At 45.6% G+C, this 27157-nt stretch overlaps 1 protein-coding gene across 12 annotated transcripts in view; it reads right to left on the bottom strand.

Annotated features, from left to right (window-relative positions):
* abcc9 (ATP-binding cassette, sub-family C (CFTR/MRP), member 9) overlaps positions 1-22625 on the bottom strand; it is a 42510-nt gene extending 19885 nt beyond the window's left edge. For 5 of the 12 annotated variants that reach the window (XR_009706428.1, XM_061228952.1, XM_061228951.1 and 2 more), the window contains exons 1-26: positions 22519-22625; positions 19255-19430; positions 16409-16550; positions 16007-16128; positions 15311-15477; positions 14993-15235; positions 13995-14309; positions 12861-13025; positions 11936-12091; positions 11378-11512; positions 10762-10924; positions 10626-10666; positions 10046-10188; positions 9659-9767; positions 7997-8104; positions 7140-7212; positions 6524-6629; positions 4209-4247; positions 3486-3587; positions 2961-3045; positions 2617-2697; positions 2069-2206; positions 1793-1981; positions 1130-1226; positions 423-631; positions 1-85 (exon numbers count right to left, since the gene is read on the bottom strand). The exon at positions 1-85 is cut by the window's left edge and continues 67 nt beyond it. Coding sequence is in view for 11 of the 12 variants with exons in the window: in XM_061228952.1 (XP_061084936.1) it covers positions 1-85; positions 423-631; positions 1130-1226; positions 1793-1981; positions 2069-2206; positions 2617-2697; positions 2961-3045; positions 3486-3587; positions 4209-4247; positions 6524-6629; positions 7140-7212; positions 7997-8104; positions 9659-9767; positions 10046-10188; positions 10626-10666; positions 10762-10924; positions 11378-11512; positions 11936-12091; positions 12861-13025; positions 13995-14309; positions 14993-15235; positions 15311-15477; positions 16007-16128; positions 16409-16550; positions 19255-19430; positions 22519-22550 (3421 nt within the window). In the remaining variant the exon portion in view is untranslated. Of the gene's footprint in view, positions 86-422; positions 632-1129; positions 1227-1792; positions 1982-2068; positions 2207-2616; positions 2698-2960; positions 3046-3485; positions 3588-4208; positions 4248-6523; positions 6630-7139; positions 7213-7996; positions 8105-9658; positions 9768-10045; positions 10189-10625; positions 10667-10761; positions 10925-11377; positions 11513-11935; positions 12092-12860; positions 13026-13994; positions 14310-14992; positions 15236-15310; positions 15478-16006; positions 16129-16408; positions 16551-19254; positions 19431-21682; positions 21820-22518 lie in introns of those variants that run through there. The other 7 variants (XM_061228958.1, XM_061228957.1, XM_061228954.1 and 4 more) reach the window with 6 other exon arrangements.
* Positions 22626-27157: the final 4532 nt, after the last annotated feature.

Below are 27157 nucleotides of genomic sequence, written 5' to 3'. Positions count from 1 at the left end.
TGAGCTCCACGGTCAGAGAGGTGATGAGGCAGAGCGCGATCCCCGCTCCGCACAGGATGCTGAACACGGGCACGAAGGACAGCTTCTGAGGGGGGACAGGGTGGGATTACAGGGCCTGCTCTGTAAAATTTTAAATTTAATTTAAAATTAAATTTAGGTCTGTTTACGCTACCCCAGAGACCTGGATCAAATCATCGTTCTGGAGTCAAATACTTTTCTGTGCTCGATTGATCTGGCCTGGTACAATTGAGCCAACCAGTCAGACCAGATGGCAGGGCTTGCACTTTCTGAGAGTATTCCATGGGTTAAAATACACCAGACAAGCTCAGTAGAGCATAGAAGAGTATTTCTGGTGCGATTGCGGTGATGAACACTGAGAAAAGCCTGGGGGCTTGGTGTAAAAAAGAAAAGCGGTTCCTCACCTGATCCTCCTCTTTGGAGGTCCACTCCGCCAGCCAGTAGTCGATGGCGACCATGACGGAGTGCTTGAGCAGCTTGAACGTGATCATCATGGCGACCATCAGAAAGCCTCCAGAGGAGAGGTAGCACCAGCACACCTTCCACGGGATCTTCGACCGCCTGCTGGTGGTGGTGGACAGGGAGTCGTCTTCGTCCTCCTCCTCTTCCTCCTCTGGGGGAACGGAAGAGGAAAAGAGGCTGCTGCTCGATAAATCTCCCAAATAAACAGGACTGGGCTTTCGTCCTGGAAAACCTGCATCATCGGCTTTTTGTGGAGAAAGAATCTTAGCTTACTCCATGACTGTATTGCCTGTGACCCTGCTTTGACTGAGTATTTCCACACTTAAAAGAAAAACAAAATGTATTATTAATAATTATTTTGTGGAACAACCATAAAACCTTGTAAAATATTCCTGCTGGTCCACCATGCCATGCTTGGCTCCCAGCTGAAATTAAACATTCTCACAATGTTGCTGCCATGTAGTGGCAATGTCTTAAAATTGACAAAATATTTGAGTAACATTGTGAGACCATTTTGTTGTTAGCTGCGCTTCCAATAACTTTATCATTGTCTCAAAACGTCGCTCTTCCTTCTGGACAGGTTGTTCTGTTAGCTGCAGGGATTCAAAAGACAGAGGGTCTCGTTGCCTCATCGTTATTATTATCTTACCTTCATCTTCATCATCGATCTGGTTTTTAGCCTCTCTGGAATAGAAGGCTCGCCTCAAAGTCTTTCTTTCCAGCACGGTCTGGTTATCCTGCTCATCCTACAACACAGGGACAAGCTCACAAGCTAACTCTGGTTTCTAGAACTTTCCCTCAAAGTTAGAAATTTGCAGGGCATTAAGTCCCGGTTTCTTTTGAGTGTTATTTCAGGATGTCTAATGTCTTAAACTGAATTTTATTTGGGTTTGTTATTTTAGTAAAAAATGTTTTTGAATTGAAGAACTGAACAGAATTAAATTGTGCATTGCTGCTCTAAATTGGGAAAGCAATGGTCAATGGTCCAGCGATGGTCAACAAATCTTGAATTCCAAGTTACATTCAGAACATTCTGAAGTGATAACTTTGTTTTTCATGACTAAATTATCGCTAAATTATCAGGGGACGTTACCAGTAAGTCCGGTTGGGTTATGCCTACTTCTTCAGACAGAACCGGTTTAGAAGAATGTCCAGGGAACATTTGCTTCATAACTTGGGGATGGGAATATAACTTGCATGCTCTCCAGTGTTCTGGTTGTTTGATAGAGCAAAAAGTAAGCGAGTTGAAAGCAAAGTCAATTTGAGTGCCACATAGATCCTGAAGTAGCTACACACTCTCTCTCACACACACCGGCCCTTTCTGGATAGGATTGGACACCCCCGGCTTATGGAGCTGGAGGGTGGGGGTACGGACCTTCTCCAGCTCCTGGTCCTGCCGGTTCATCAGGGTCTTCCAGTGCTCGTACAGCTCCACGTCATTGTTCTGGATGTCCTTCAGGGTCCCCTCCCTCAGCACTGATCCGTCCTTCATGGCGATGATCTGAAACCCAGCCAGCGGTGGTCAATGCTGCAAAACACCTCAGTATATTTTCTGTATGTTTTCAGTATGTTTTCAGGGTTCACTCACCCAGTCCGCATGGATCAGGTACTGCAGCTTGTGGGTCACCAGCACCACTGTCCTCTTGTCGTCCTGGAGGAACTTCAGAATGCCCTCCTGCATGAGGTGGTCGCTCAGGTGGATGTCCAGGGCGGAGAAGGGGTCGTCCTGGAAACAGAGTTACATGCAGACCCTGCAGCAGCTGCTTGCTATCGTGTTTCTGTCCAAAACTGCAAAACCTGCCTCTGGCTCTTTTGGTAGGCTCAATTGCCTCAGGCAAGATCAAGTGCTTTTCCATCCAACATTTTTTCTTTTTTATGTATTTATATATATATTTTCTTCAGGTGAATTAGGTCAGGGACCATGAACCATCCAGTCATCTGGACCAAAGGGACCATCCCCCGACCCCAAGAACCATGAACCATACCATCATCTGTGCCACAGGTACCAGCCCTCCCCCCCAGAACGGGCACCCCGAATCACAGCCCGGACAAACACCCAACCCCTCTTCCCATCCCTCCCAAACTTGACCCTTGCCCCCTAGCCCCTTGCTCTGGGTGTGGACGGTGGACTCTCACCAGGAAGACGATGTTGGTGTTCTGGTAGAGAGCCCGGGCCACGCAGATCCTCTGCCTCTGGCCCCCGCTAAGGTTAATTCCCTGAAACAACACGGCTGTAAGCGACAGGCTCCCGACACTACCCTGGCAAAATGTGTGAAGTCAGGGTGTAGGGAGTGTGTAAGGAACAAGTCAGAGATTAGCGGACTAGTTAAAGAACATTTATGGGAGTCCTGCCACATTTTTCACTGTGCAATGATTTCTTGGTCGCTGTTCATTAGAAGGTCATTAAGTCGTAAGAGCAATTTGTTACTGATGTCATTGCCACAAATGACAGGAGACAAATCTATATTTCTTGTTTGTACCCTCTCTCCGATTTCAGTCTGGTCCCCGAACGGCAGGAGGTCGATGTCAGGCTGCAGGGAGCAGGCGTCGATAACGGCCTTGTACCTGAAAAAGGAGGACGCGTCAAACCCATGGAAGCAGCGACCGGAGAACGCTTTGGGGAACATTCCGGGTTAGGCTCCCATTCTGTCGGAAGGTAATGTTACGAGGAGAACGTTCCCAAAAAACGGTCCTCCACCTGGTTCTTTGAAAGTCACGGTGGTGTCAGTACAAGCTGGTGACATCATCTGACGGTCATGAAAGCATTTATATGGGTTTTATTTTTTCAAATGCGGTTAGTCAAAAAGCATATTAAATAAGGAAACCTAAATGCAAAGATATTCAGAGTTATCCCCAAAGAATGTAACGATTGCAGTGCACAACGATGAAAATTACCGTATAAAATTATGTTTTTGCAACCCTACTACATAGACTTCAGACCCATTCGGGGGCCCACCTCACACACTCCTGTGACCCATTTTTGGTTCCCTGCCCACAGTGCGTACCTCTGCTTGTTGAACGGGATCCCAAAGGTGATGTTGTCCTCCACCGTGGCGTTCAGCAGCCAGGACTTCTGGGTAGCGTAGGCAACCGAGTACCTGTTCTTACTGGGGGGGGGGGGGGGGGGGGGTGTGCGTGGGCGTGAGGGGGAGAGAGACAGGGCCCTGAAATAAGCAGCGACAGCAGGTGCCAAAGAACATGCCAGACCATGGCGGTGGGGTCCACTATCCTGTACTAGTTTCCTCTGACAGAATTCAGTGTACCATGATAGCGTACAGTAGTGTACTCTGAGAAGAGTGTGAATTCAAGTACATTTGTTCCCTCTTGGACTCATATAAACTGTATGAATTGAACGCTGAATATCTGAGACCGCAGTGCTTCCATCTCCACAGCGAGAGCTGGACAAATGGTGGAGGGGGATGGGGTGTGTAGAGGGGGGGGCTGCAGGCTCTCTCACTCGCTACAAGTCACGTCAAAGCGTTAAGAGCCTCTCTCACACACTTCACAAAATGTTGGAATTCAACGCCGGCCACCTGCCCTTGCTGATGCAGGCTCCGGGCGGCCATTTTGTCATTTGTTTTCCTACACTTCCACCTTAATAGTCTGGCGTGACTGCGGGAGAGCGTTGTTTTGTTTTTTGTTTTTTTCTGACGATGAGGACGTTCAAGGGCAAGCTAATGAGACCTTATGAGGGAGTGGTGGGAAAAAAAAGGGTCCAGAGGAAATACCTTGTGTTCCCCTCGTGGGTCACCTCACACTCTGGCAGTCTGATGCAAGAGGGAAAACAGAAGACGCACACACACACGCACACACACACACACACAAACACACGCACGGGCACGGGGTTAGCGCGAGGTCGGTGAACGGGCCGTGGCCGTCTAATGACACGTAGGTGCGCCTCGCTCCCCCCCGCGCTTGACACCACCGCGCCACTTTTGCAGACCTCCGTCGCAAGAAGAGGCCTTCATGTTCAGGCTTGAAACCCGCCACTGCCTGGAAAGACCTCCGCCGCCATCACCGCCACCAATAGGGAACGGCAGAACTCTGAAATTTCAACGTCCGTGTCAAAGCGCGAGATCGGTAACCCAACGCTCAGGGTAAGCGCACTGAGAGACGTTGTGAGGTTTCTCAGAGCTGGCCGCTCGACCGCGCTAGACATGCACATACATGAACAGAGCACACGGGGGGGGGTCGGTCGCACCATTCGTTGTCATTAGAGAGCGTCATTGCAATGTTCAACACGTGCCTGTGTTCAAAGCAAGAGTATACAGCAGCAACCGTGTCTGAGAAAGAGTCAAATATTATGTACATTCACATTAAATTGAAAAACGTGTCCAAAACAAGCAGATGTATTATTTCAAGAAGATTTGCCAAGCTTTAAGTCAATCCCGTGTGAAAAATTGTATGCTGACGCAAACCTGAAGTATGCTATTTCATGCTTAGAGGTACAATAGGTCATTTCTAAGTTCTAAAGGTAAAGAGAGGAGGAATAGCAGCATTGAAACACCATTGGCAATTACAACCAATTTTCAACCAATGAGCTTGAATTATTGTACAGTTATACAATTTAAGGACTATAAACACAGGCAGAGGGTGAGTCAACATGTCAGTGAGCCTTTTTCAATGATAGGAAGGGATTTACAATGGTCTTACCTATTGTACCTTTAAGAATGATGAAACTTTATATTGAGTGTGCTCAAGTATTCACATAGTATTATATTTAATACAAGCATTCTCCATGCCTGAGAGGTGAACAGAAGTACCTTAATGGCATGGGCAGACCTGGGTCAATTCCATACTTTTCTACACTTTGTTGAGTTTGTCTGGTGTATTGGAACCTGTAAAATACTCTCAAAAAGTGCCAGCCCCACATTCTAGTCCTCTTGGTTGGCTCCATTGCACCAGGCAAGATCAGATCAAAAATAACCTGAATCAAAAACAATGACGTATGCATTTGACCCAGGTCTGAATGGCGGGGTCTGTTAGGTGGAGATGCAGGGGTGACTGAGGTGAGGGTGATGGGTTAGTATGGTTGTGATGGAGCAGCTGAACAAAACAGTGAACAGGCAAATGGGGACATTTAACTAGGGGGGCTACCACCATACTCTGGGCCATACTATCACCAACAGTTATATTATTAATAAAGGGGATTAATAAAGGAATATCTAATCTAGTCTATATTAGCCAATTATAATACATTATTTTAGGGTAGAAAAATAGGGGTGGCACCTGGGGTAGCCAATCAAATTCCAGAGGGGGCTAGGGCCACCCAAGCCACTCTATTGGACACACCCCTGCGGTGACTTTTAACATGACTGCCAGAGTGGGGACTATTAGCATGACTGCCAGAGTGGGGACTATTAGCATGACTGCCAGAGTGGGGACTATTAGCATGACTGCCAGAGTGGGGACTTTTAACATGACTGCCAGAGTGAGGACTTTTAACATGATTGCCAGGGTGGGGACTATTAACATGACTGCCAGAGTGAGGACTTTTAACCTGAAAACCAGAGTGAGGACTTTTAACAAAATAGCCAGAAAGGCAGCTAGAGAGATGAAAGCCAGTGGAACAGAAAGCACCCTCTGAACACAAACGCCACACACTCAGGAAGACACACTCAGGGAGACGCACGACAGGAACAGCAAGGATGAGATGATGGATGGAATGTGAAGCCGCTGATGAGTGAGAACTTAAGATCTCAGAAAGCTATTTATAAATGTGATTCCCTCTGACACAACGAGCCACAGCCTCTGCTGTTTTAGAGTTGGGGTAGGCTATGGGGGTAGGGGAGAGGATAGAGAGTTGGGGTAGGCTATAGGGGGTAGGGGAGAGGATAGAGAGTTGGGGTAGGCTATAGGGGGTAGGGGAGAGGATAGAGAGTTGGGGTAGGCTATAGGGGGTAGGGGAGAGGATAGAGAGTTGGGGGTGGGCTATAGGGGGTAGGGGAGAGGATAGAGAGTTGGGGTAGGCTATAGGGGGTAGGGGAGAGGATAGAGAGTTGGGGTAGGCTATAGGGGGTAGGGGAGGGGGGGGGGCACTCACTTGCTCCAGTGCACGCTACCCTCCGTGGTCTGCATCTCCCCCAGCATAGCCAGCAGGAGGGAAGACTTCCCACAGCCTACCTGGCCCACGATCATGGTCAGCTGGCCTGCAGAGAGAGAGGTTGTGTTTCCACTTCTGGGGCCATTCTGACCCCCTTACTGGGTCTATCACTGATTGCGCACTCCGAAACTTAGTTCTGCGCCTGTGTACGTATAGTTTCAGTTATATCGGTCGACTTTATAGGCGACCACTCGAAGGGAAGGCTACCTTAGTAGCGAGCGAGCGGCTGTGAGTTACGGGAGGCTGCTAACGTTCGCTCGCTGGGTCGATACACTTACAAACTGTCGAAGTGGCCAACACATGTAGTTGTGGATTACAGTCGGCGGCAAACTTTAGCTAGCTAGGTGGATACCCTTTCAAGCCTATCGAAGTGGTCAGGACCTGCAGTTGTGAAGTGCAGTAGGCAGCTAACTTCAGCTTGGTCAATACACTCACAGACCTATGGAAGTGGTTAAGACCTCTGACCTCTGCCTCTGTGTTTGCATTGTAAGCCGTGACGGATAAGGATGGAAAGGAGTAAAGGAGGGCAGGTGTCGGGGGGCCTGTCTCACACTACCTGCGGGGATTCGGATGCTGATTTCTGACAGCGTCGACAAGTTGCTCCCCCAACTGAAGGATCCGTTGCTCACCTGTGTGAAAATCGTAAAAGTGAGAGGGTTTCCTCGGCAAAATTCGCAACCCGGCTCTTTCAACTCGCCAACAAATTATCCCCTGATTTAATTGGCTAAAAAAAAAAAAAATGTTTGGAAAAAAAGTTATGTTTGCTGTGTCTACAGGGATTCGGCAGGATGTGGAGAAGGGAGTTTATGGGAAGATAACAAGCAACCGCCCCACTGTTTGAACATCCTTTCTCAGAGTAGCTGTTAAAATAGTGGCGGAGGGTAATTAATGCATTCACTTAATACTTTGCAAAGTGTAATTAGGGAAACAATGTGCTGGTGTTAAAGCTTAGTCCTGGACTCAATTTAGTTTTGCATGGAAAATCTCCATGGACGGTTTAATTTAGTCTAGGACTGGGCTCGTCTGTGTCTGTGAAGCTGTCCCCGTGTGAAAGGGAAATGGGAGGCATTTCTGAGTGGTGTAAATGTAAATAGCGGGCGAATGCGTCAGTGCGCTCCTTGTCTGCACAGAGCGGACGTGTGGCGGAGGCTGGTGTGATGAGAACAGGCAGACCTTTGACGGTCGCCGTCACGTTGAACTCTGGCAGCTGGGAGAGTGCAAGGAGCGTGTGATGTGTGTGTGTGTGCGCACGTGTGTGTGTGTGTGTGTGTTTGTGTCTATGCATTGTGCATGGGAGCACGTGCTTGTACATGTGTGTGCTTGTGCGTAGTGTGTGGGGGGGGGGGGTCACGTGAGGGACAGGGCCTGAGAACAGGCGCTGCCGCCGCTGACCCCTGACCCCTGACCCCTGACCTTGACCGCGGCGTCCTCGCTGTCGGTGGGCCGCAGGTTCCTGCGCGCCGACTGCTCGTAGCTGTCCAGCTGGTAGCTCAGGGGCTGCTTCCTGTTTATGGCTTTGGTCTGCACAGAGAGAGGGGAGGAGAGGAAAGAGTGAGCAGAGGAGAGAAAGGAGTGGGGAGTGGAGAGAGGAGAGGAGAGAGAGGAGATGGGAGTGGAGAGAGGAGAGGAGAGAGAGGAGAGGGGAGTGGAGAGAGGAGAGGAGAGAGAGGAGAGGGGAGAGGAGAGAGAGGAGATGGGAGTGTGTGATAAAAGCAGGCCCCGACCCCAAGCCCCCCCCTCTGAGAATCCACCCCTCCTCCCTGTACAAATGTGCCAAATTTCGTGGAAAACTGGAAAAAGAAGTGGGAGAATCACATGGAAACAAGCAAATGGGACAATAATAATCATAATGATAATGTTGTTTGTTGCCTTTTGTAGATTCAGCAGAGTGCTTAACAGAAACCAAAAGATCACTGTGACACTAGACTGAAATATTTCCCACTATATCCATCTCAGATGATGCACACACACACTGAGCATTGCAAAAAGGCGGACACGTATAACGCAAAACAAGAGTACAGCCCCAGAAAACACTAAAAGCACAACCACAGCCAGTGAAACAGACACGAGTCGCGTATCTTGAAAAGAACAATATTTATTTACTTCATTAGGCCGAACGTGGCTTATCGGATCTTGGCATATCATTCCACCGCTGATAACAGCTTAAAATAACACTAGTTCCCTCTTTTAATCCACTGACGTGCATTGTGTTCGGTCAAACCGGCAGTGAAGATATATCGTCCTGATTATTCAGTCCAGAAACATTCTTGGAGTGAAAATGAAAACGGAAATGCATGAACTGACACGCGATCTGTAATGCCCCAGCCTCGCGCTGCTTCTGGACCGGCGAGTTCATGGCAGATAAATGCAGCTTCTCCCAGTGTGTCTGCAGTGAGCTGGCTGGCCTTATTTAGAGGTGTCGCACGCCCCGTGGCTGTATGTGGACTGCCAGGTGCGTTTTTCACTTAAAGCGGCGATGCTATGGCCTGGCTTTCACGCTCGTTTTTGCTGACACTCAATCTTATCTGCAGCAAAACCACTTGGACACGGCTTCAACCCCAGAGGGTTAAAGGGCAAAGTTCACCCAAACTCCGAGCTCGGAAGGGTACTCTTTCCAAACAAAGCTTCGCGGAGCGCAACAGAGGTTCGCAGACGGCTGTCTTCTCTAATCTGAGTCTCTGCAGATGTGAGGAAACCTCAGGTTCACTCTGGAGGCAAGGCCTGTGATGTATCCAGTTATTTTAACACTGAATCCCGTTTGAATCCCAAATGCTTTGAGGTCACATAAGGCAAAAGTCTGAATAGTGACTAATTAATGAAACGGGCTAAGTGGATGGACCCAGGTTCTTCTGTTACTTGATCTTAACTGTAGAGAGCTTCCAGGGGTTTGAACTTTCATAGAAGCCAAGTCCCTGTATTGGTGTTGGTTAAGAAGCATCTATGAATGTGTGTGTCATGGGTTTATATTTGGGTGTGTGTCGTACAGCAGTGATGTATATCTGGGTGTGTCCTGCAGCAGTAATGTATATCTGTGTGTCCTGTACTGGGACTGTGATGCAGTGGGTCAGTACTCACGCCCCCAGAATGCTTCCTGCACGACTCCAGTGACACGGCCATATCTCCATTCCTCCAGCTGTCATCGCCAATCTCGTCACTCTGGAGGAACTCGCCCAGCTTCTGCACACTGCCAGCACACAGACACTCAGCCAATCACGGTCTCTCACACAACCCGAACACCCACAGTCAGCCAATCACGGTCTGTCACACAACCATAACACCCACACTCAGCCAATCATGGTCTCTCACACAACCCTAACACCCACACACAAGCCGATCACGATTCTCTCACACCTTTCGTTCCTCCTTGTTACTTTCATGTCTCCAGTTTTACACCATGCCCTGATAAAGCCTGACAATAAGGGTACTGGGACAGCAGAGTAACCAATAGATGTTCCTTCTCACCTGACCAGTGCCTTGACCGCAAAGCGGACCACTGTGGAGAGGAGGAAGAGGGGGGTGACCAGGATGTGGAAGAGGGCCAGAGAGGCGAAGGCCTGGGAAGGCGTGAGTTTGGTCTGGCTGAGGTACGCGTGGGTCACGAACGTCTACACAACAACACGAGCAAAATCAAGTACTCAGAATTCAAATATTCAAACTTTGAAAGTGATGTCAAGGTAAATGCACAAGTTATTTTCTACGGGATGTATGCCATGCTTCTCTATGTGAGAAAAAGAGAATTGATTGTGCATGTTACTCGGTTACACTTGGTTTTGGTTTCCTGGGCAGCCGACAAATACATAATTGTTTTGGAGTCAGATACTTTTCTGCACTTGATTGATCTTGCCCGGTGCAATTGAACCAACCAAGTTTGCATTTCTTTACAGTATTTAATAGGTTCCAAAACACCGGACAAGCTCAAAAATGTATTTGAATCCAAAACAATTCTGTTCTTGACCCCGGTCTGCTCGGCAGCTAACTCCGAGGTTTGTATGTCTGAGGGCCCCCTAAGCACCCCAAGCACCAGACGTAGATCCCCACTTACCGCCAGCACTGCCGCTATGGGGATGGCCGCGTTCATGAAAACTGCGGAGGGAGAGAGAGAAGACGTTATTGGCCCCTGCGAGGGGAAACGGGAGGGGATGGGACCTATGTGCCAGGCATCTGAGGAGGCCTCTCACTGGACATGGAGGTGTAGAGAGCGAAGGTCTTGAGGCTGGTAAGCTCCTTGCTCCTGGTCTCCTCCACGCTGTTGCAGAAGATGTTCTCCCAGGCGTACAGCTTCAGCAGCTTGATGCCCCTCAGGATCTCCGTGGTCGTCTTCAGCCGATCCGTTGAGTAGTCCTAGGACCGGGGGGGGAACAGGGATTACGCCACCATTTTGTGTGATTTCTGGCATCTCCAACCCTGGTCCTGGAGAGCTACTGGGCATGCTGGTTTTTGTTTTCACCTTAAAATCAGCACCCTGTTGAGACCCAGGTAACCAGGTGAGGCGAGTTAACTGTAATCAACTGCTGTAATTGTTTAATTCGAGTGCAGAGTAACAAGGAAAACCAGCAGACCCTGTAGCTCACCAGGACCAGATTTGGACACCAGTGCTCCTGAGGTGTACACACCACCTCCTTGGTAATCGTCCATCCTGTTCTTTGAAGGTTACTCAGTTTTGTGTGCCTGGTTAAAAGTTTTGTTTTCATACATTTGGTGCTCAGCGCGGAGCTGAACATGTCCAATTCCCACCATAATTGGGAATGTCTGCAATTGTAGCCATGCTAGTGCACAAATTTGGGCGCGGCTCACCAGCGTGCTCTTCTGCGCGCTGGCCAGCTTGGTGGCGATGAAGTACTGCACGGGGGCTAGCAGCACGATGACCGCTGCCCCGACCAGAGCACTCTCCCCCAGCAGGTAGTACAGCAGGATTACCCCCATGATGATCTAGGCGGGACACACAGACAGACACACAGACAGACAAATAGGCTTCTCTCAGCTTACAGTATGACCAGGGCCGGTTCTCCAGCTGATTGTAGCTACGTGCACGACTCCCTAGATTAGGGAATATGAACTCTGGCTCTCAACTTCAAATCCACCCCTGGTTTTCTTTTCTCCCAGGTAATTAGTGCTCCAGACTGGTTTCACACCTGACTCCCAGGTTAAAGAGAGGGTGGAAAACCAGCATTTCTTGCCCCTTGAGGACTCTGAGTTGATGATCCCTGCCATAGATAGACCTGTATGTGTGGTCTCTTCTATGATTTTAATGGACAAAAGGGCTTTGTAGCTTAATTGTAGCCTGTGTAATCTCAACGGAACAAGACGAAGGGACAGAGGCGGTTATGGCAGTGTCTCGGTTGAGGTCGGCACCTGCACTGGCATGGCCCACAGGTTGGGGCAGAGGAAGAGGAACCACATCAGCTGGTTGGTCTCTATGGCCACCAGGTTGTTGATCTGTCCCAGGGTCATCTCGCCCATGGACATGTTGGATGTGGACAGACGGAGGATCTTGTTGTAGATCATGGCCTGCAAGAGGAAACGGGAGGTGGGCCACTCGCAACCCATCGCAGCAAGCTAGGATTCCCTGCTCTGTATCATTAAATCTTAATGATAGTCTTGGAAGAGGTAGGTTAGTAGATTGTGGTGGGCCATTGCATCAATCAGTGTCTTGTGAGATTTCAGTTCCATGCTTGAACTTATGTCAGGCTAATTTTAAATATGGATGGGTGGTGGTGGCATGGAAACTTTCTGACCTCTGTCTTAGGACCAGTTTATGAATGTACTGTTCGGTCTCAATTTGATTTATGACAGGCAAGGGTCATGAATTTATATCCAGAAGGTTTGGGTTGTGTGCGAGGCTGTTACTGGCTAGGTGTTAGGGCTGTTTCAGAGACTGTTATTGGCTGGGTGTTATGGTTGTGTGAGGGATTGTTATTGGCTGGGTGTTATGGTTGTGTGAGGGACTGTTATTGGCTGGGTGTTAGGGCTGTTTGAGGGACTGTTATTGGCTGGGTGTTATGGTTGTGTGAGGGACTGTTATTGGCTGGGTGTTATGGTTGTGTGAGGGACTGTTATTGGTTGGGTGTTATGGTTGTGTGAGGGACTGTTATTGGCCGGTAATGGCTGAATGTTTAGACTAGCTTAGGACAGCTGCTGGTTTCCATCAGATTTCAGTCGAGAATTTCTACAAAATGAAAAACCAAACAGGTCCACACAGGTTTTGCTGGCCATGTCTGGAAGTTGTTGTAATCGTTGTGTGACGTCTGTGATGAGGCACAGGGAGTCCTCCACTTACCAACAGCGCCCCTCTGAGGTTGATTCCCGTCTCGATGGTGACGTAGTAGGAAGCCTGGAGAAACGTTCGCTGGAGGATCAAAGCCAGGAACAGCAGGACCGCTAGGACATAGGTGTTCTGGAGCAGCTCATTTGAGGACAGGAAGTAGACCCCAAAATGCATGCCCTGACAAAAACCAGAGGAACAGAACAGAAATCTCCCGCTTCATAACCATAACCATAACCTGAACCACACATGCTCCTTCATGTTGACTTTATTGGGAGGCCTGGAGATGTTGAAGCACTCCAGTGGGGTTTCACTATTTACATTCAGCGCATTCGTGAGATATAGCCGATAATATCCTCCAGGATGTTTTTTTTATGACCGAAAGATCCCACCGCGGGACGTGCCCAGTGGTGCGCACGGTATGCCTGGAGCGGTTTTCTCTGACTTGTTTGGAACAATAAATATGTTCTCACACCGTTTGGGGGAACGTCCTCGTCTAATGTTACCGACCAAGTGGGATCTCGACCAAAGTCCATTAAACATTCTCTCTGCGGAAAGCTGGGGCAGGATTAAGGGGATTACATGGGTGGAACGGAAGACCCAAGGAAAACAAATGACGATACTTCCCAGACCGGGATCTGCATGCTGGGTGAGTCTGACAGGGTGTGATGTGACAGGGGAATTTTCCATGTCAGTCAGTTATGCAGACCTGCTCTGTCCCTGCACCCCCCTCTCTGTCATTCAATGGTCTCTTCCAACTCCCACACCCACAATAAAACCAGTAACAATGCCCCATCCAGTCGCCTACAGCTCTGAACAGAGGGTACGAGGGAGCCCCCTCACCAGCGTGAAGTATTAAGGTTGCCATCAGACCTAGTTCAATTATGTAATTGTTTTGTATTCAAATACTTGTCTGTGCTCGATTAATCTCACCTGGTGCAACTGAGCTAACCAAGAGGACCAGAAAACTGTCATAAAATCATAAAAAGAAAAACTTGTGTGACTAGCATTTTTGGAATGTTACGAATGTACATATTGAAATTCCAAATGATATAAAACACTGTCAACCACTTTTAAACAGTTCGACAGACCCAAATAGTATTTTAGGACTGTTGCTTGTGACTTAACTTAACGGGGGAGAGGACCCACCTCGGTGTTGTTGGTGGTCATCTTCGCAGTCATCGCGGTGATGTTGTCTGTGATGTTGGCGGTCATCACGGTGATGTTCGCGGCCATCGCGGTGACGTTCGCGACCATATTCTCTGTGACGTTCGTGGTCACGTTGGCGGTCACCTTGGTGGTCCCGTTCTCCAGGTGCTTGACGATGCCGGAGATGCACAGCGGCCCGGCGAAACCCAGCAGGTCGGCCACGTAGCGGAAGGCACTGCTCAGGAGGATGGGCCGCCCGAAAGCGCGGTACATGGACTTCCAGATGGAGGGGGCCTTCACCGGCTTGTCTGCGGTCTGCTCCCCCGCGAGGAGGAACGAGGGAAAGAGACGGTCAACCGTGAACATACCACTGGACACACGTCACTCATTTAAGAGGCTTGAAGGGGTAGGTTTAACCACAAATCCCACTTTTTTTTCCCCTGTTGACCCACAACGTTTATTTGTGGGATCAATCGATAAACTCAACAGCTAGATGTTTGTGTCAGCCTAGTTCCAGGTTAAGAGAAGATATGCGACTTCACCACTCACAGCCAAGAGAAAGGGATGTGAATATGTGAGGCCTCAAATCACAGTGTGCATGGTTTTTCTGGAATTTTCTTCAAGACAGTACTGCACCGTTCTCTTGAGGTTGCAAAGTGTGGCTTTTGTTTGGCCTTTTTTTGAAATGCACTTTCATCTTAATAATTCTTAAATTCTTAAATTCCGCCCCCAAAAACCGTGTATATACCATTGCATTTCTACTACACAAAAAACTTGCTCACTGGTAAAACACAATGTATATTGGTAAAATTCTCTCCGACTGAACCCCCACGAAAGCAGCGTTTTTCAGTTCGCACATTTGATATTTGGACAGGTAGTCTTACACATACTCCTCCACCTCCTTTCACACGTGGAAAAGCGCAGCCCCGCAGGCTGTCCTATGCCGTGTACAACATCGCGCTTCGGGGGAGCCTGGCGGCTCAAGGCGGCCTCCTCACCCTCTGCTCCTCGTAGGCGTCCTTCAGGCGAAGGTAGTTGGTGAGCGCCCGCATGGCGATGGGCAGTTTCCCGATCTTCCTCAGCTCGATGGGCCTCTTGTGGGCGCCGATGATCAGGGGGTTCATCCACCAGTACGTGGCCTTGGACAGCAGGTTGACGAAGGGCTGGAGGAAGCGCACGCCCAGGTCCTGCAGGTCCTCCGGGGGCTTCACCTTCTGGGGGTTGGCGAAGAAGACGTACCTCTGCGGGGAACACACGGGCCGGGGGTCAGAGGGAGCCGGAGAGTGCCAAACGAAGGGAGGAACGGGAGTGCTCACCCTCACTCGGATGACGTTGATCTCCACGGCCATCAGCAGGCCGTACAGGAGCACCAGCAGGGCCGTGATGCAGAAGCGCATGTGCTGGATCCCCACGTGGTGCTGCCAGTACTTCCCCAGTTTAATGGTCTTCGTGATGAAGGCCAAGACCCAGTAAATGAACAACGCTGCCAAAAAATGCAAGAAAGGGCCTATACATTTCCAAAGTACATTTAAGACACAGGCGAAACTCTTGACTCTTAATTTGCCAGACTCTCAGTTTGCTCTGGTATAACACTGTGCCGGTAAAGCATACCATAGCCAGGGCACTGACCTGGGATCGGTTATCCTGTTCGGATAATTATGGATAAGGCTAGGATACAGATGAGGGAAGACTGACCCTGGATCAGCGGCCCCAACTCTGTGATGTTTCACCAATATGGGCCGAGATATTTTCATAAGTCCATTTCAGACCAAGGATTTGTAACACGACAAAACGCTTTAGAATGGTGCAGAAAGGAGTTGCAGCAATGTGAACTACCCGTCGCAGAACGCCTAATGCTTGCCTTTGCAGGCGATTCTACTCGTCTGGTTGTAAGTGGCGAGTTTTAAAAGGTCTCAAGGAGTCGGTGGTTGCAGCGTCGCAAATCTTTGGTCAGAACTGGAATGTAAAAGTTTTCAAAAAGGTTTCAAAGGTCGTTTGCTCATTCTTCTTACCAAGTAATAATTTGGGGAAGTTGGAGGTTTCGATGTTGTGGTAGTACACCAGAGACGTAGTCGCCGCGATGAACCCCATGATGGCTGGCAGGGAGAGGTGAAGGTGCGGGGTTGTCATGTACCTGAAAAACCCAAAATGAAGTTTCACCAAGCCCATTCTGAGCCACACACTTTTCCTTCTGAAGAATATTTTAGGAATATCTCATCGTATTGTCCCTCTGCAAGTTCTGTCCCAGTTCTATCTCGACATCGAGAGGGGTGGAAGTCTAGGGTGGAAGATATTTTTGACATGAAAGGGACTAGACAAGGCTGACCCCAGTATAGCTCAGGCTCTACCCAAATACAGCCTGGCTACTTCTTTTTTTAAAATGTATATACATATTTTATAACCCCCAAACTCACAGGTCGGAGACGATGCCCTCGGCAATCTCACACACGTGCACGAGGAGCAGGGCGAAGGTGAGCATCCAGCGGAGGTTGTGTCCGGGGAAGTGCAGCCAGGTGTTGTGGTGGATCTGCACCTTGGAGCTCTGACTGCCCCAGCCTGCAGGGCAGGGGAAACACACACAAACCATCACACACTCTTCCACACCCTCCATTTTACCTTTCAGAAGGCTGACTCTAACCCTGAGGAGAATCCCCATTCAGTTTACCTGCTCGGGCAGACATTTTGAATGAATGAGTCATAACCACTCCAAGTAATTAATTCGCTAGCAACTGCTCTGTCCACCTGAGAAGTTACATGAAAATATGACGGGTTGGCAATTTAAAATGTGTCATATTTTGAGAAACAAGTTGCATCAAAACATGATAGATTGGCAATTTTAAATGTGATATTTTGAGAAACAAGTTGCATCAAAGCATGACAGATTGGCCATTTTAAATGTGTCATATTGTAATGCTACAACAAAATTTGAAAAGGGTGACAGTGGCTGTGAATAAATGGTTACTGTCTTTACAGACAACCCGTGAGTAAAAAACTTGTCAGTCCTACTCAAAGGGAAATTTAGTTGTAGGAAATGACTCTGGGCTTTCTCACAGTGCTTATCCAAACATCATGAAAGCTTCCAGAGGGAAGCGCCAATTAGGAGGTTCCCGAGGGAGTGGATTTGGGGGCACAGGTCGGGGTTATTCCCATCCAGTATGGGAAGCGCGGGCCTTTGGGTTCCTGCAGACGCCTGTGACGCAACAGGAAAACTACATCCAGCCCCGCGCCCAACCCCCCTGTTCACCGCGCAGAAGGACTCGCACGGTGAGAGACTTGGCCGAAACGGAACTGCTGCACGAGCCATTAAGCGGCCATTCCCAGTTGTAAAGGATGGGATATCCCCAATTGGGTGGTGCGCCAATCAGGCTGTGTGCTGTCATGACGAGAGAAAAAAACTGGGTACGTATACGCTACGTATCCCGACAGGGTCACAATACCTTACATATCCTGATACACACTTGCTGAGCACTGTATTAGGTAGACCTGTACACCAGCTTGTTAATGCAAATGTTTCATCAGCCAGTTGTCTGGCAGCAACTGAATGTATGAAAGCATGCAGATGTGGTCAGAATGATCAAACAGGAAGTGACAGGAAGGTGACAGTCACGCAAATAACCACACGTTTCAACAGTGGTAAGCAGAAGAGCATCTCTGAGCATACCGTATCAAACCTCTAAGTCTAAAAAATAGATCTAATAAATACCAAATAAAGTGCTCACTGAGTGGGTATGAACATGCACATTTTGTGAAGTTTTTAAAACTTTCAAATGAAATCGGATGTCATTGAGGAAAATATCGGCGAGAACAGCAGTTGTTCAATGTGGACAGTAAAAGTAGGCCTGAGACTGGTGCATTGTGGGCTAATCTGGAGCAAAATGGCTGACGTGCATCACCCAGGTGGGTGCTACACATTGGGGTGGGCGAGGCGAGTTTCATTGTAAAATGCCATTGAGAAAACCCCAGTATCAATGCTGGGAAATATTATTTCACATTCACATATTTTAATATTCGCTCAATCGTAAAGCGAACATGGGGTTAGTTGTTAAATCACTGAGTGTATTGTGCCACCTGACCTCCCTGTGGAAATAAGCCACAGAAATATCTTCATCCGGAGTGATAGCTTTCCTGGTCAACAATTCAATATTGCCATGTGGTCCGTGGTAGTGCTAGAAAGTGTCGGCAGCAATCTGCAATCTAGGATTACTTTCTGTAACATTACCTCATCCGCCTGTTAATTAAAGCAGGAACTGGGGCAGTGTGAGACAGCACCCGTCAGATATATTTGGATGATATCTTGTCACCAACGATGCACAAAATGTGGTCTGGACTGCCTCACAGTGAATACACATAATAATAATAATAATAATAATAATAATAATAATAATAATGATAATGATAATAATGATGATAATAATAATAATAATGATAACGATAATGATAATAATAATAATAATGATAATAATAATGATAATAATAATAATGATAATAATGATAATAATAATCACATTGACTACTGTACATTCCCGATGTGACGTAGGCCGCAGTGTTATGAAGATTTGTGACAAGACCAAGATAAATAAAGTGATGAAATTAAATTATCCAATGCCGGAGGTTTGGTGACATTGGTGGCAACCAGACCCGGGTCAAATACGTAACTGTTTAGGATTCAAACGCTTCTGTGCTTGATTGATCTTGCCTGCTGCAATTGTGCCAACCAAGAGGACCAGAAGGTGGCATTTTCAATATTTGACAGGATTTCATACTGTAGGTTCCAATACACCAGACAAGCTCAGTAAATTGCAGAAAAGTATTTGAATCTAAGTCTTACACATGATGTGCTTTAAGCTAAAACAATGTGATTTCTAAAACACTGCCAATATCAAGCAAGCAAAATTGCCCACAAATCGGCCAAGGCATGTACTCTTAACATTTCTACATTCCATCTGAGTAGCAAATTATCTTTTCAAAATGGTGTCACCATGTCAGTCTAGATGAAGTTCCCATATAAACACCAAAATGAGCAAATGAGTGCAAGCAAATTCAATGCAGGCATTGTCACATGATCACTGGGTGATGTTAATACTGCCTTGTCTCACTTCTGCAATTGGCAAGAGCAGGGGTGTCAAACTCCAGTCCTGGAGGGCCGCAGTGTCTGCTGGTTTCTGGTGCGTTTCAGCATGAGAGATACCTTTCAAAGTTGAGTGACCCCGCGTGGTACTTCTGGGCGGTACTGAAGTATTGAAGCCGCTGTTCTACGTACCGATGAAGAGGATGGGAAAGGTGATGAAGAGGAGGAAGACGTGGGGGACCAGATTGAGGGCGTCCACGAAGCAGCCGTTCTCCAGGACACCGGTCGCCACGCTGTAGGAGGTGTTCCGGTCACTTCCGCAGAAGGCCATGTTGCCCAGGCGACGCTGAGGAACCAGGGGGCCAGGCCTGCCGGGAAGGAAAGGGTGCGTCAGGAGAGGGGCACAGCACGCACCTGCAGAAATCTCCACAGGTGACCAGCGCGGTCTGCGTGAACCTGCCACCGCTGTGCGGGCGAAATGCAATTTCGGAGTGCTTAGGGAACACTCCGGATGAGATTCCTGAATGGTTGTGAAAATATTCCCTGCTGAAGAGTCCGGCTAAGGATCCCAGCTGGGATTCTAAGATGGTTTTAAATGGCTTAAGCTCGGTTTTCACACTTCGTGCATGGTCGAAGCTCATCTCTATCCATGGGAGAGCTGGTCAAAGCTGGTTAAGCTGACCAGTCCACCAGTTTGACCAGTTTAGGCTGGTTTAAGCTGGCATTTTCAGCAGGGTTCTGACAAATACATTAAATTAAATCATGTTAAAAACAGTCCAGACATATGTCTTGTATAACTGCTGGTAATGTCCCTTAATGGGTGTGATTTAGTCATGAAGAAACATGGAGTGGACATATTTGACCTTGGTTTGGATTCAAATGCTTTTCTACACTTTACTGAGCTTGTCTGGTGTATTGGAACTTGAGATGACATACTCTCAAAAAGTGCAAACCCCACCTGCTGATCCTCTTGGTCGGCTCAATTGCACCAGACAAGATCAATGGAGCACAGAAAAGTATTTGAGTCCAAAAGAGTTACATATTTGTCCCAGATCTGATATGTAGTCTTCATTTTTTTTTCATGATACATATTTGACCCAGGTCTGTCTGGTATCAATGACATATTAAAACGGCTGTAAAAAATATATGTGTGTGTGTGTGTGTGTGTGTGTGTGTGTGTGTGTGTGTGTGTGTGTGTGTGTGTGTGTGTGTGTGTGTGTGTGTGTGTGTGTGTGTGTGTGTGTGTGTGTGTGTGTGTGTGTGTGTGTGTGTGTGTGTGTGAAAGGGCCAGAATGCATTGGAATCAATTTCCTTTCCAGGAAAGAAATTAACTACTTTAATATTGTTTTTCACAAGAATAACAGCGTCGAATAACCCTCTATGACCATGAGCCTTCCAGCAGTATTCCTGTGAGGTAAATATTACGGTCATTGGACAATTATGAAACGAGACAAATGTAGTACAGAACATTTGCGTCAATTTTACGGTGTTGCATTGTGGGCACTGTATGTTACGATCAAATTACCCAAGCTGGATACTATTTAGCTACTTCTTAATTATGTTAAGTTAGATCTTAATGATTAATGATGTATAAACGGCTTTTTCTGTCATATTATGTAGTTCATCTTTGACGAGGGAATGCACGCATAATTCAATTACATTACAAGTGAATGTTTTTAAGAACAGGAGTTAACATTTATTGTGAAAAGTGGCGTCCCCGCGGTAACAGACATGTTCAACCACGTCACCAAAAGGTAAAGATCAGTGAATCTCTCATTTCCATTGTTCAATAAATGTATGTGGTCGCAATGATGTTATCACCAGACGTCATAGATGTAAACTTGCATCACGTCAACGACTAAGTTGTTGCGCTTTCCCCTAAGAAAGAGGTGGCCTTTTTCCGCGTGTGGGTCAATGCACACATATCGACACGAATGTTTGTCCTTGACTCTTGCGACCTCCCTAACCTTATTAATAACAAAAGAGTGAACTGGGTTATTCGGGCTTCTGTCCACACAAAAGCGATGTATGGTATAAACGCATGTTGTAGTTTTGCTTCTTCATATGAGATTGTTTTTAATGTTAATTTTCTCGTTTACTGTAACTGCAGTAACTTTGTTTGGAACGTTTATTTTATATTAATATTGATATAATTATTTTTCAATTGTAGGCCTATTTATCTATTAGTATATATTCACAAACATGTCTGTAACTTGCCGATTTTATAGAAATTGCTTACACAGCTACACATAATAGAATTTAATATGGTCCGAAGATACCAAAACAATCTCCCTTGTGTGAAATAGTCCTCACATCGGCTGTAGCCTCCTACTATTATTAGTTCACAAATTCACGAAGTAGCCCGACAGCGGTGAGACAATTATTCCAGTTTTTTATCCAACATTTATTGCATTTTTATTCGTACTTGCTTATAGTAATTTAGATGCCCTCGAAAATGACTAAATCTAAAAATAAAATAAAAAGTCGCCTATTACTGCCGGCAGGACTTCCATCCAAACTAATCAAACCAATTCATTCCAGGCTCCATCCTTCTCCGATCGGAACAATCGCAACGTCATAACGCAGAACATGGAAATATCAATTTCTAATAACGGCTTACCTCGGAAAAGTGTGGTTACGAACACAGTTTCGTTCCTGGCGCCGGGTTTTTGGAGAGTGTGATCGGACAGAGAGTATCGTGGAAGCGGATTATTTTTAGCAGTGAGTTCTCAGCGCCACATGCTGCTGCCTCCTATCGGATTTCCAAACTTGTCCCAAGTCTCGAGCGCTGGAATCGAGCGTCAGAAACAGCCCGCTGGACGGGCTGTCTCATCCGGCCAAAGACCCGCTGCCAAGGACAGAAACATGCTGGCACCGGCATAATATTATTAGGCTATTATTATTATTATTATTATTATTATTATTATTATTATTATTATTGTATTATTATTCATGATAATAAAAGTAAATACACAATTATTTTTTTATATGAATCATTAATTTATTAAAAGCTCAGCTAAAGATTATTAATTTGTCTAAGGTAGATTTCTACCACAAGAATGTCAGTGGTATAGGCTATATATTTCATGAGTAGCAGTCACGTTGTTCAATCACGATTGAATAACCGATTCCCGTTTTTTGGTCTCATTCTTTTCTGCCAGGCTTGATGTGAATTTTAAAAATCACTTCTCGGTAGAAATCCGCATCACACTGCACCGCCATAAGGGTAGACTGTAGTAGTAAGACGTTCGGTAGTAGCCTGCTTTTCAGCAGGAGGCTACGTTGTATTGATAAGGGGGGCTTTACGACAGCTGTGAAACATGCAATCAGCCTGATAGGAGATGCTGATCCTGCTCCTCTCAACATCTCACGTCAACGCAAAGTGCAGCCGTCACTTGAAATGCCATTTAATGCAGTACACTACGAATACTCCCCCACATCCCGTGACCCACTTACCTATAGTCTACGTTCAGTGCTTCGTCGCCCATTCCTTGGTGCTCACTCGCAGTCGTAGGATAGAGTCGCGAACGCTGCTATCACAGTAATATGACATGACATTGGTGTAGCCCTATAATGCTCTGGAATTATTGGCCGCGCACATCGCAAACCGAAACGCCTTCGCGGTTATGGCTACACAGTTTGCATCAGCAGCGTGCCAGGGCGACTCGGTTGGGTTTTCGGAAGACATAAATTGCATTTTATACACCGCGCATACCCCATACTGTAGCTAGGTGTTAGGTTATATGGGTCACGGTTTGTGCAGAGATTTGAATAAATTTTCAATTCAGCATATACGGCGGTTATGTAGCCTAGGTCATTTTACCCAGCGGCATTAATCTGAAGTCCATTTGAAATAACATGGCATGGCGGCAAATACAAATAGCACATAGGCATTCGATGAATAATTAAGCCTGGTTTTATTTGGCACTGCAGATATTTGTCCGCATCGACCGTGCTATGTGTAGCCTATTTGATGGGTGACATACCGTGGGAACGTGTGTATCAGCATTACAGCATTACATTACAGTTTCCCAGCGTTCTTGACGACAGTATGAATATATTGCTCGAGAGGGAAATTATTATTATTAAGCGATACACTGAATGCGTATGATGCGCCTTTAGTACATTTTCGACATTTCTATTAAGCATAAGCCTAAGGGACAGAGCCTTCTCCTTGTTTCCTGACAGTGGTTGAAGGTTTGTTTATGCGTTCATCTGCCTTGTTGTGCTCCGTGGGGGCACAATATTTTCAGTCGAAACCTAGTGTTATTATAGGGAAGATTTTAAAATCTAAATGTCAAAATCGGTCGATTTGCTCAGTTTGCAGGTGACCTGACTAACTGATAAAAAAAATAAAAAAAACATTTTTCTTGGTTTTCGGTGAGACATTTTTCTAATTATTTTCGCATTTGCTCATATTTTATTTGGCCCATTTCCTATTCATTTCAGTCAAGAAATCTAAAATGTAAAATATGTCCATTTGGTCAGTTGGTGTTACGTTCCACGTTGTGTTCCCTCAGTTTTTCCCTCCTTTTTACTCTGCAGGTAGGCATTCATTATTCCATTCGCTGTGCCTGCTGTCAATCATCATTGTCCTGGACCCGCGTCTACCAATCACATCCTTCCTCTTCAAGATAAGAGCTGGTCCGGGGGTTTAGCATTTTTCTTGATTTCCGGTGAGACATTTTTCCAATTACCTTTACAATTTCTTGCTAATATTTTATTGGTTTCATCATGTTTGTCTCATTTCCTGTTCATTTCAGTCAATAATTTTTCAGGTGCTGAATTTCAGGCATATCATTTTTCTTACTTTCCAGTGAGACATGTATCCACTTGCTCATATTCTATTGGTTTCATTATGTTTATGTTTATGGACATGACTTTTCCACGTTTTCCACTGAAATACACTTTTCATCATAACTTTATTCAAAAACATACATTTATTTCCGCATCGTTGTGAAAGAAACATGTTTTACTGTTCAGTTGCACCAAGAAATTTCATAAAAATTTTTGAGCAGTTTTGCCATAGTTTGGGCATATGTCTTATGAATGATAAATGTTTTGGAGGCGTGAACCTTATCTGAATTAGACTCCATTGTCTTTTCAGGTATTGGCATTAAGAAGAAAAGGAAGAAACGGCAGACTTCACAGCTGTACTACAAGGAAGAGGAAGATGATGAAGAGGAAGAGCACTGCACTCAGTGGACTGCCCGACTAAACTGCCGGACACCTTGTCCCTGTCGTGCAGTATCTTAAAGTTTCTCACTGTTAAAACAATGCCAGTGTTAGACCGTTTGGGCCACCGAGAATGACCTGGAATTGTTTATTCATATTATTATATATTTGTTGTACAATGAAATGGGGCTAAAGAGTTGGATTTTTATGAATAAAATAATGACTTTTTTCAAGTTTCATTTGATAATTCATGTTTTTGCTTTCTTTCAAAATAATGTAAATGTCTGCAACAAGTAAGCGGTTAGATTTGTTAGAGTGGCAAGTTTGTGACTTTGGTGCGCTGAGGGTCCTGTTTTACAAACCTGATTATGGATGGAATCAGACACTGATGTCACTGATGGCTCTGATGTCATTGGCCACATTCTCTGCTCTCGGGCCAATGGACGGTGTCTGAGATCACAGCGGCCTGTTGCATGGCAGTGCCTGCTCTCTTTAAAAAGATTATACATAATAAAGGGAAAACAAATGCTATGTTGTCCCGTTTCTGTATCGTATTGTTTTCTTCTGAATGTGTAAAATGTTTGGATTAAAAAGATTCCTGGCACCACATTTGGTGTGGATTAGTGTATTACTACAGACAGTCTTACATACTTCTACCTTTATGCAATCAAATCGAGTTTGTTTTCCCTCAAACACTTGATTTGATTGTGGGGGGCTGTGGGGGACTGTCTGGAGTCAGGCACTAATTGACAGCGGGGGCCTGGACCAATTTTCAATTTTGTCATTTACAAATCCTGCCCCCCAACACACAGCCACTGCATGTTATAAAAACTGAGAAATAAGTGCTCTCAGCTGCATTAGTAGCTAGATCGGCGGTCTATATCATTTGGTCAATGTGACGGACAAAGAAACATGAGGCATAAGAAGGCACACCTGTAAGCTATTACACCTTTAGCCCTGTAATTAGGTCATCAGGGAGCGCGAAGGCAAGGCTGGTGCAAAGGCATTGTCTGCAGGGTTGAAGCCTCATGTCTTTATTTCTCTTGCGTGTTATTCGTGATGAGTGGAATATCACAGACTCTGAATTATAAGATGGTGGAAAGTCCCAGGGTCAGAAAGTGAAAGTCCTGCCATTTCACCCATTAGTTATAAAAATGGACTTCATTTTTATATTATAATTAGTGTGTAATTAATGCCTTTCATTCACTCACATACCATCAGTGAAAGGCAGCCGTAATTGTACTCAAGATGCATTCTATAAATTCTCCACCAGATGTCTCTGTAGCCGCCACATTTGGCTGAACAGGTACTAACTATATTAGGAAGCATTGAAATGTTGAAAAAATCTCTTAAGAGCAGTATTGTAATTTGTTTATATTTCATGCTGTAACTACATCTGCATATTTAGTATATACACTGAACTGACTGACTGAAACCAATTTTCTTTGTGTTTATGTTTATATAACAAAATGAATCTATTTGATGTGCTTCTATAGTATTTCTCCCTGTTTGGTACACACATTTCAAGAGACCCTTCACAGTCTCCACATCATTTAATAAATTGTGTGTCTGTATTTAACGCAGTAGATACAGTAAGAGTATGTTCATGGACTGAAAAATGGCATTACAGCAGAACCAGTCGGGTTACAAGAAATCACAGAATTGTCATGTTCACGTCTATTTTCTGTATGCTTGTCAAATGTATGTGCATTTTTAATGTTTACCCTGGAGTATTCGTATTATTTTATTGACCCATTTTGCTCCAAATTAATTATATTAATTGTCCACAAGGTGTCTCTGTAGTCAGCACCTTTTGAATAACAGTACAATTCACACAACACAACTTTCAAGGCTAAATTAACACAGAAACACACTGAATTATGTTTCATGGTGAAAAACGGATCACTGTATTTATGACGAGCCCTGTGTTTTTACACCTTTAATGAATTAGGGCTTCTGATCAGATGTGACGTTTAATTACCCGTCCAGTAATGACAAATGGCAAGTCAAATACATGAAATTAATATGTAATTGTGTACAGGGCAAACTTGCACTTAGCATGTAAATTGTCAACCTTTGGACCAATTTTGCAATTTTGTGTGACTGAGAAATAAAGTTGTTGAAAGCACACATCTTGGTTTGATCATTATTTCTCATTTCTAATATGGACGATATGTTTTTTTCCACGCTCATGACAATTGTACTTCACGGGTTATCACAGCGGGGTTATCACAGCGGGGTTATCACAAATTCCTTTGCCTAAATCATCCTAATTTTGTATTAAACTACAGCGCTGTTATATGACTGCATTTTTGTATTAATGAGGCCATCTGTGTTGAACAGGATGGAAAGCTGACTTGAGGAATGGATTCACTGAATCACCGAAGTGCACTACAGTTAATTTAATACATAACTCCCTCTGGTGGACATACAACATGGTTTATTACGAATATATTTATTGTTCTTTCCCCCACTTGTATACATACTATATTTAAATATTTTGATTTGATAATCATCATGGAAGTTTTGTTGATAAAATAAATGTTTTACGAATGAGTGCATCGGTGGAAATAACGCAGGGCGCTTCAAGTTGGGGATTTGCCTCCCGCTCCTGGACAGAAAATATAATTGCAGCCTGATAAAAAAAAAAGAACAGCTTCGTTTCATTAAAGGGACAATGGGTACGATTTTTGTGTTAAAACATTGTTACAAGATCATTGTAAATCCCTTGTAAATCCCCCCAAATGGGGAATTTTTAAGAAAAAAGTAGGCATCTGGCGTCCCTGATTTTCGAAATCTCAGAGTAAATGCACTTCAGAGAACATTTAATGTGTTTTCAGGCGGGATTTTGAATGAAATATTTCGTAGGTATCTGTCAACCGTGAAAAGATATCACACAGATCCCCCACCAATAAAAAAA

The sequence above is a fragment of the Conger conger genome, chromosome 19 (genome assembly GCF_963514075.1).
Source record: "Conger conger chromosome 19, fConCon1.1, whole genome shotgun sequence".
Lineage (NCBI taxonomy): Eukaryota > Metazoa > Chordata > Actinopteri > Anguilliformes > Congridae > Conger > Conger conger.
The sequence above is the reverse complement of the archived record's forward strand: the minus strand, read 5'-3'. Positions and strand labels throughout refer to the sequence as shown.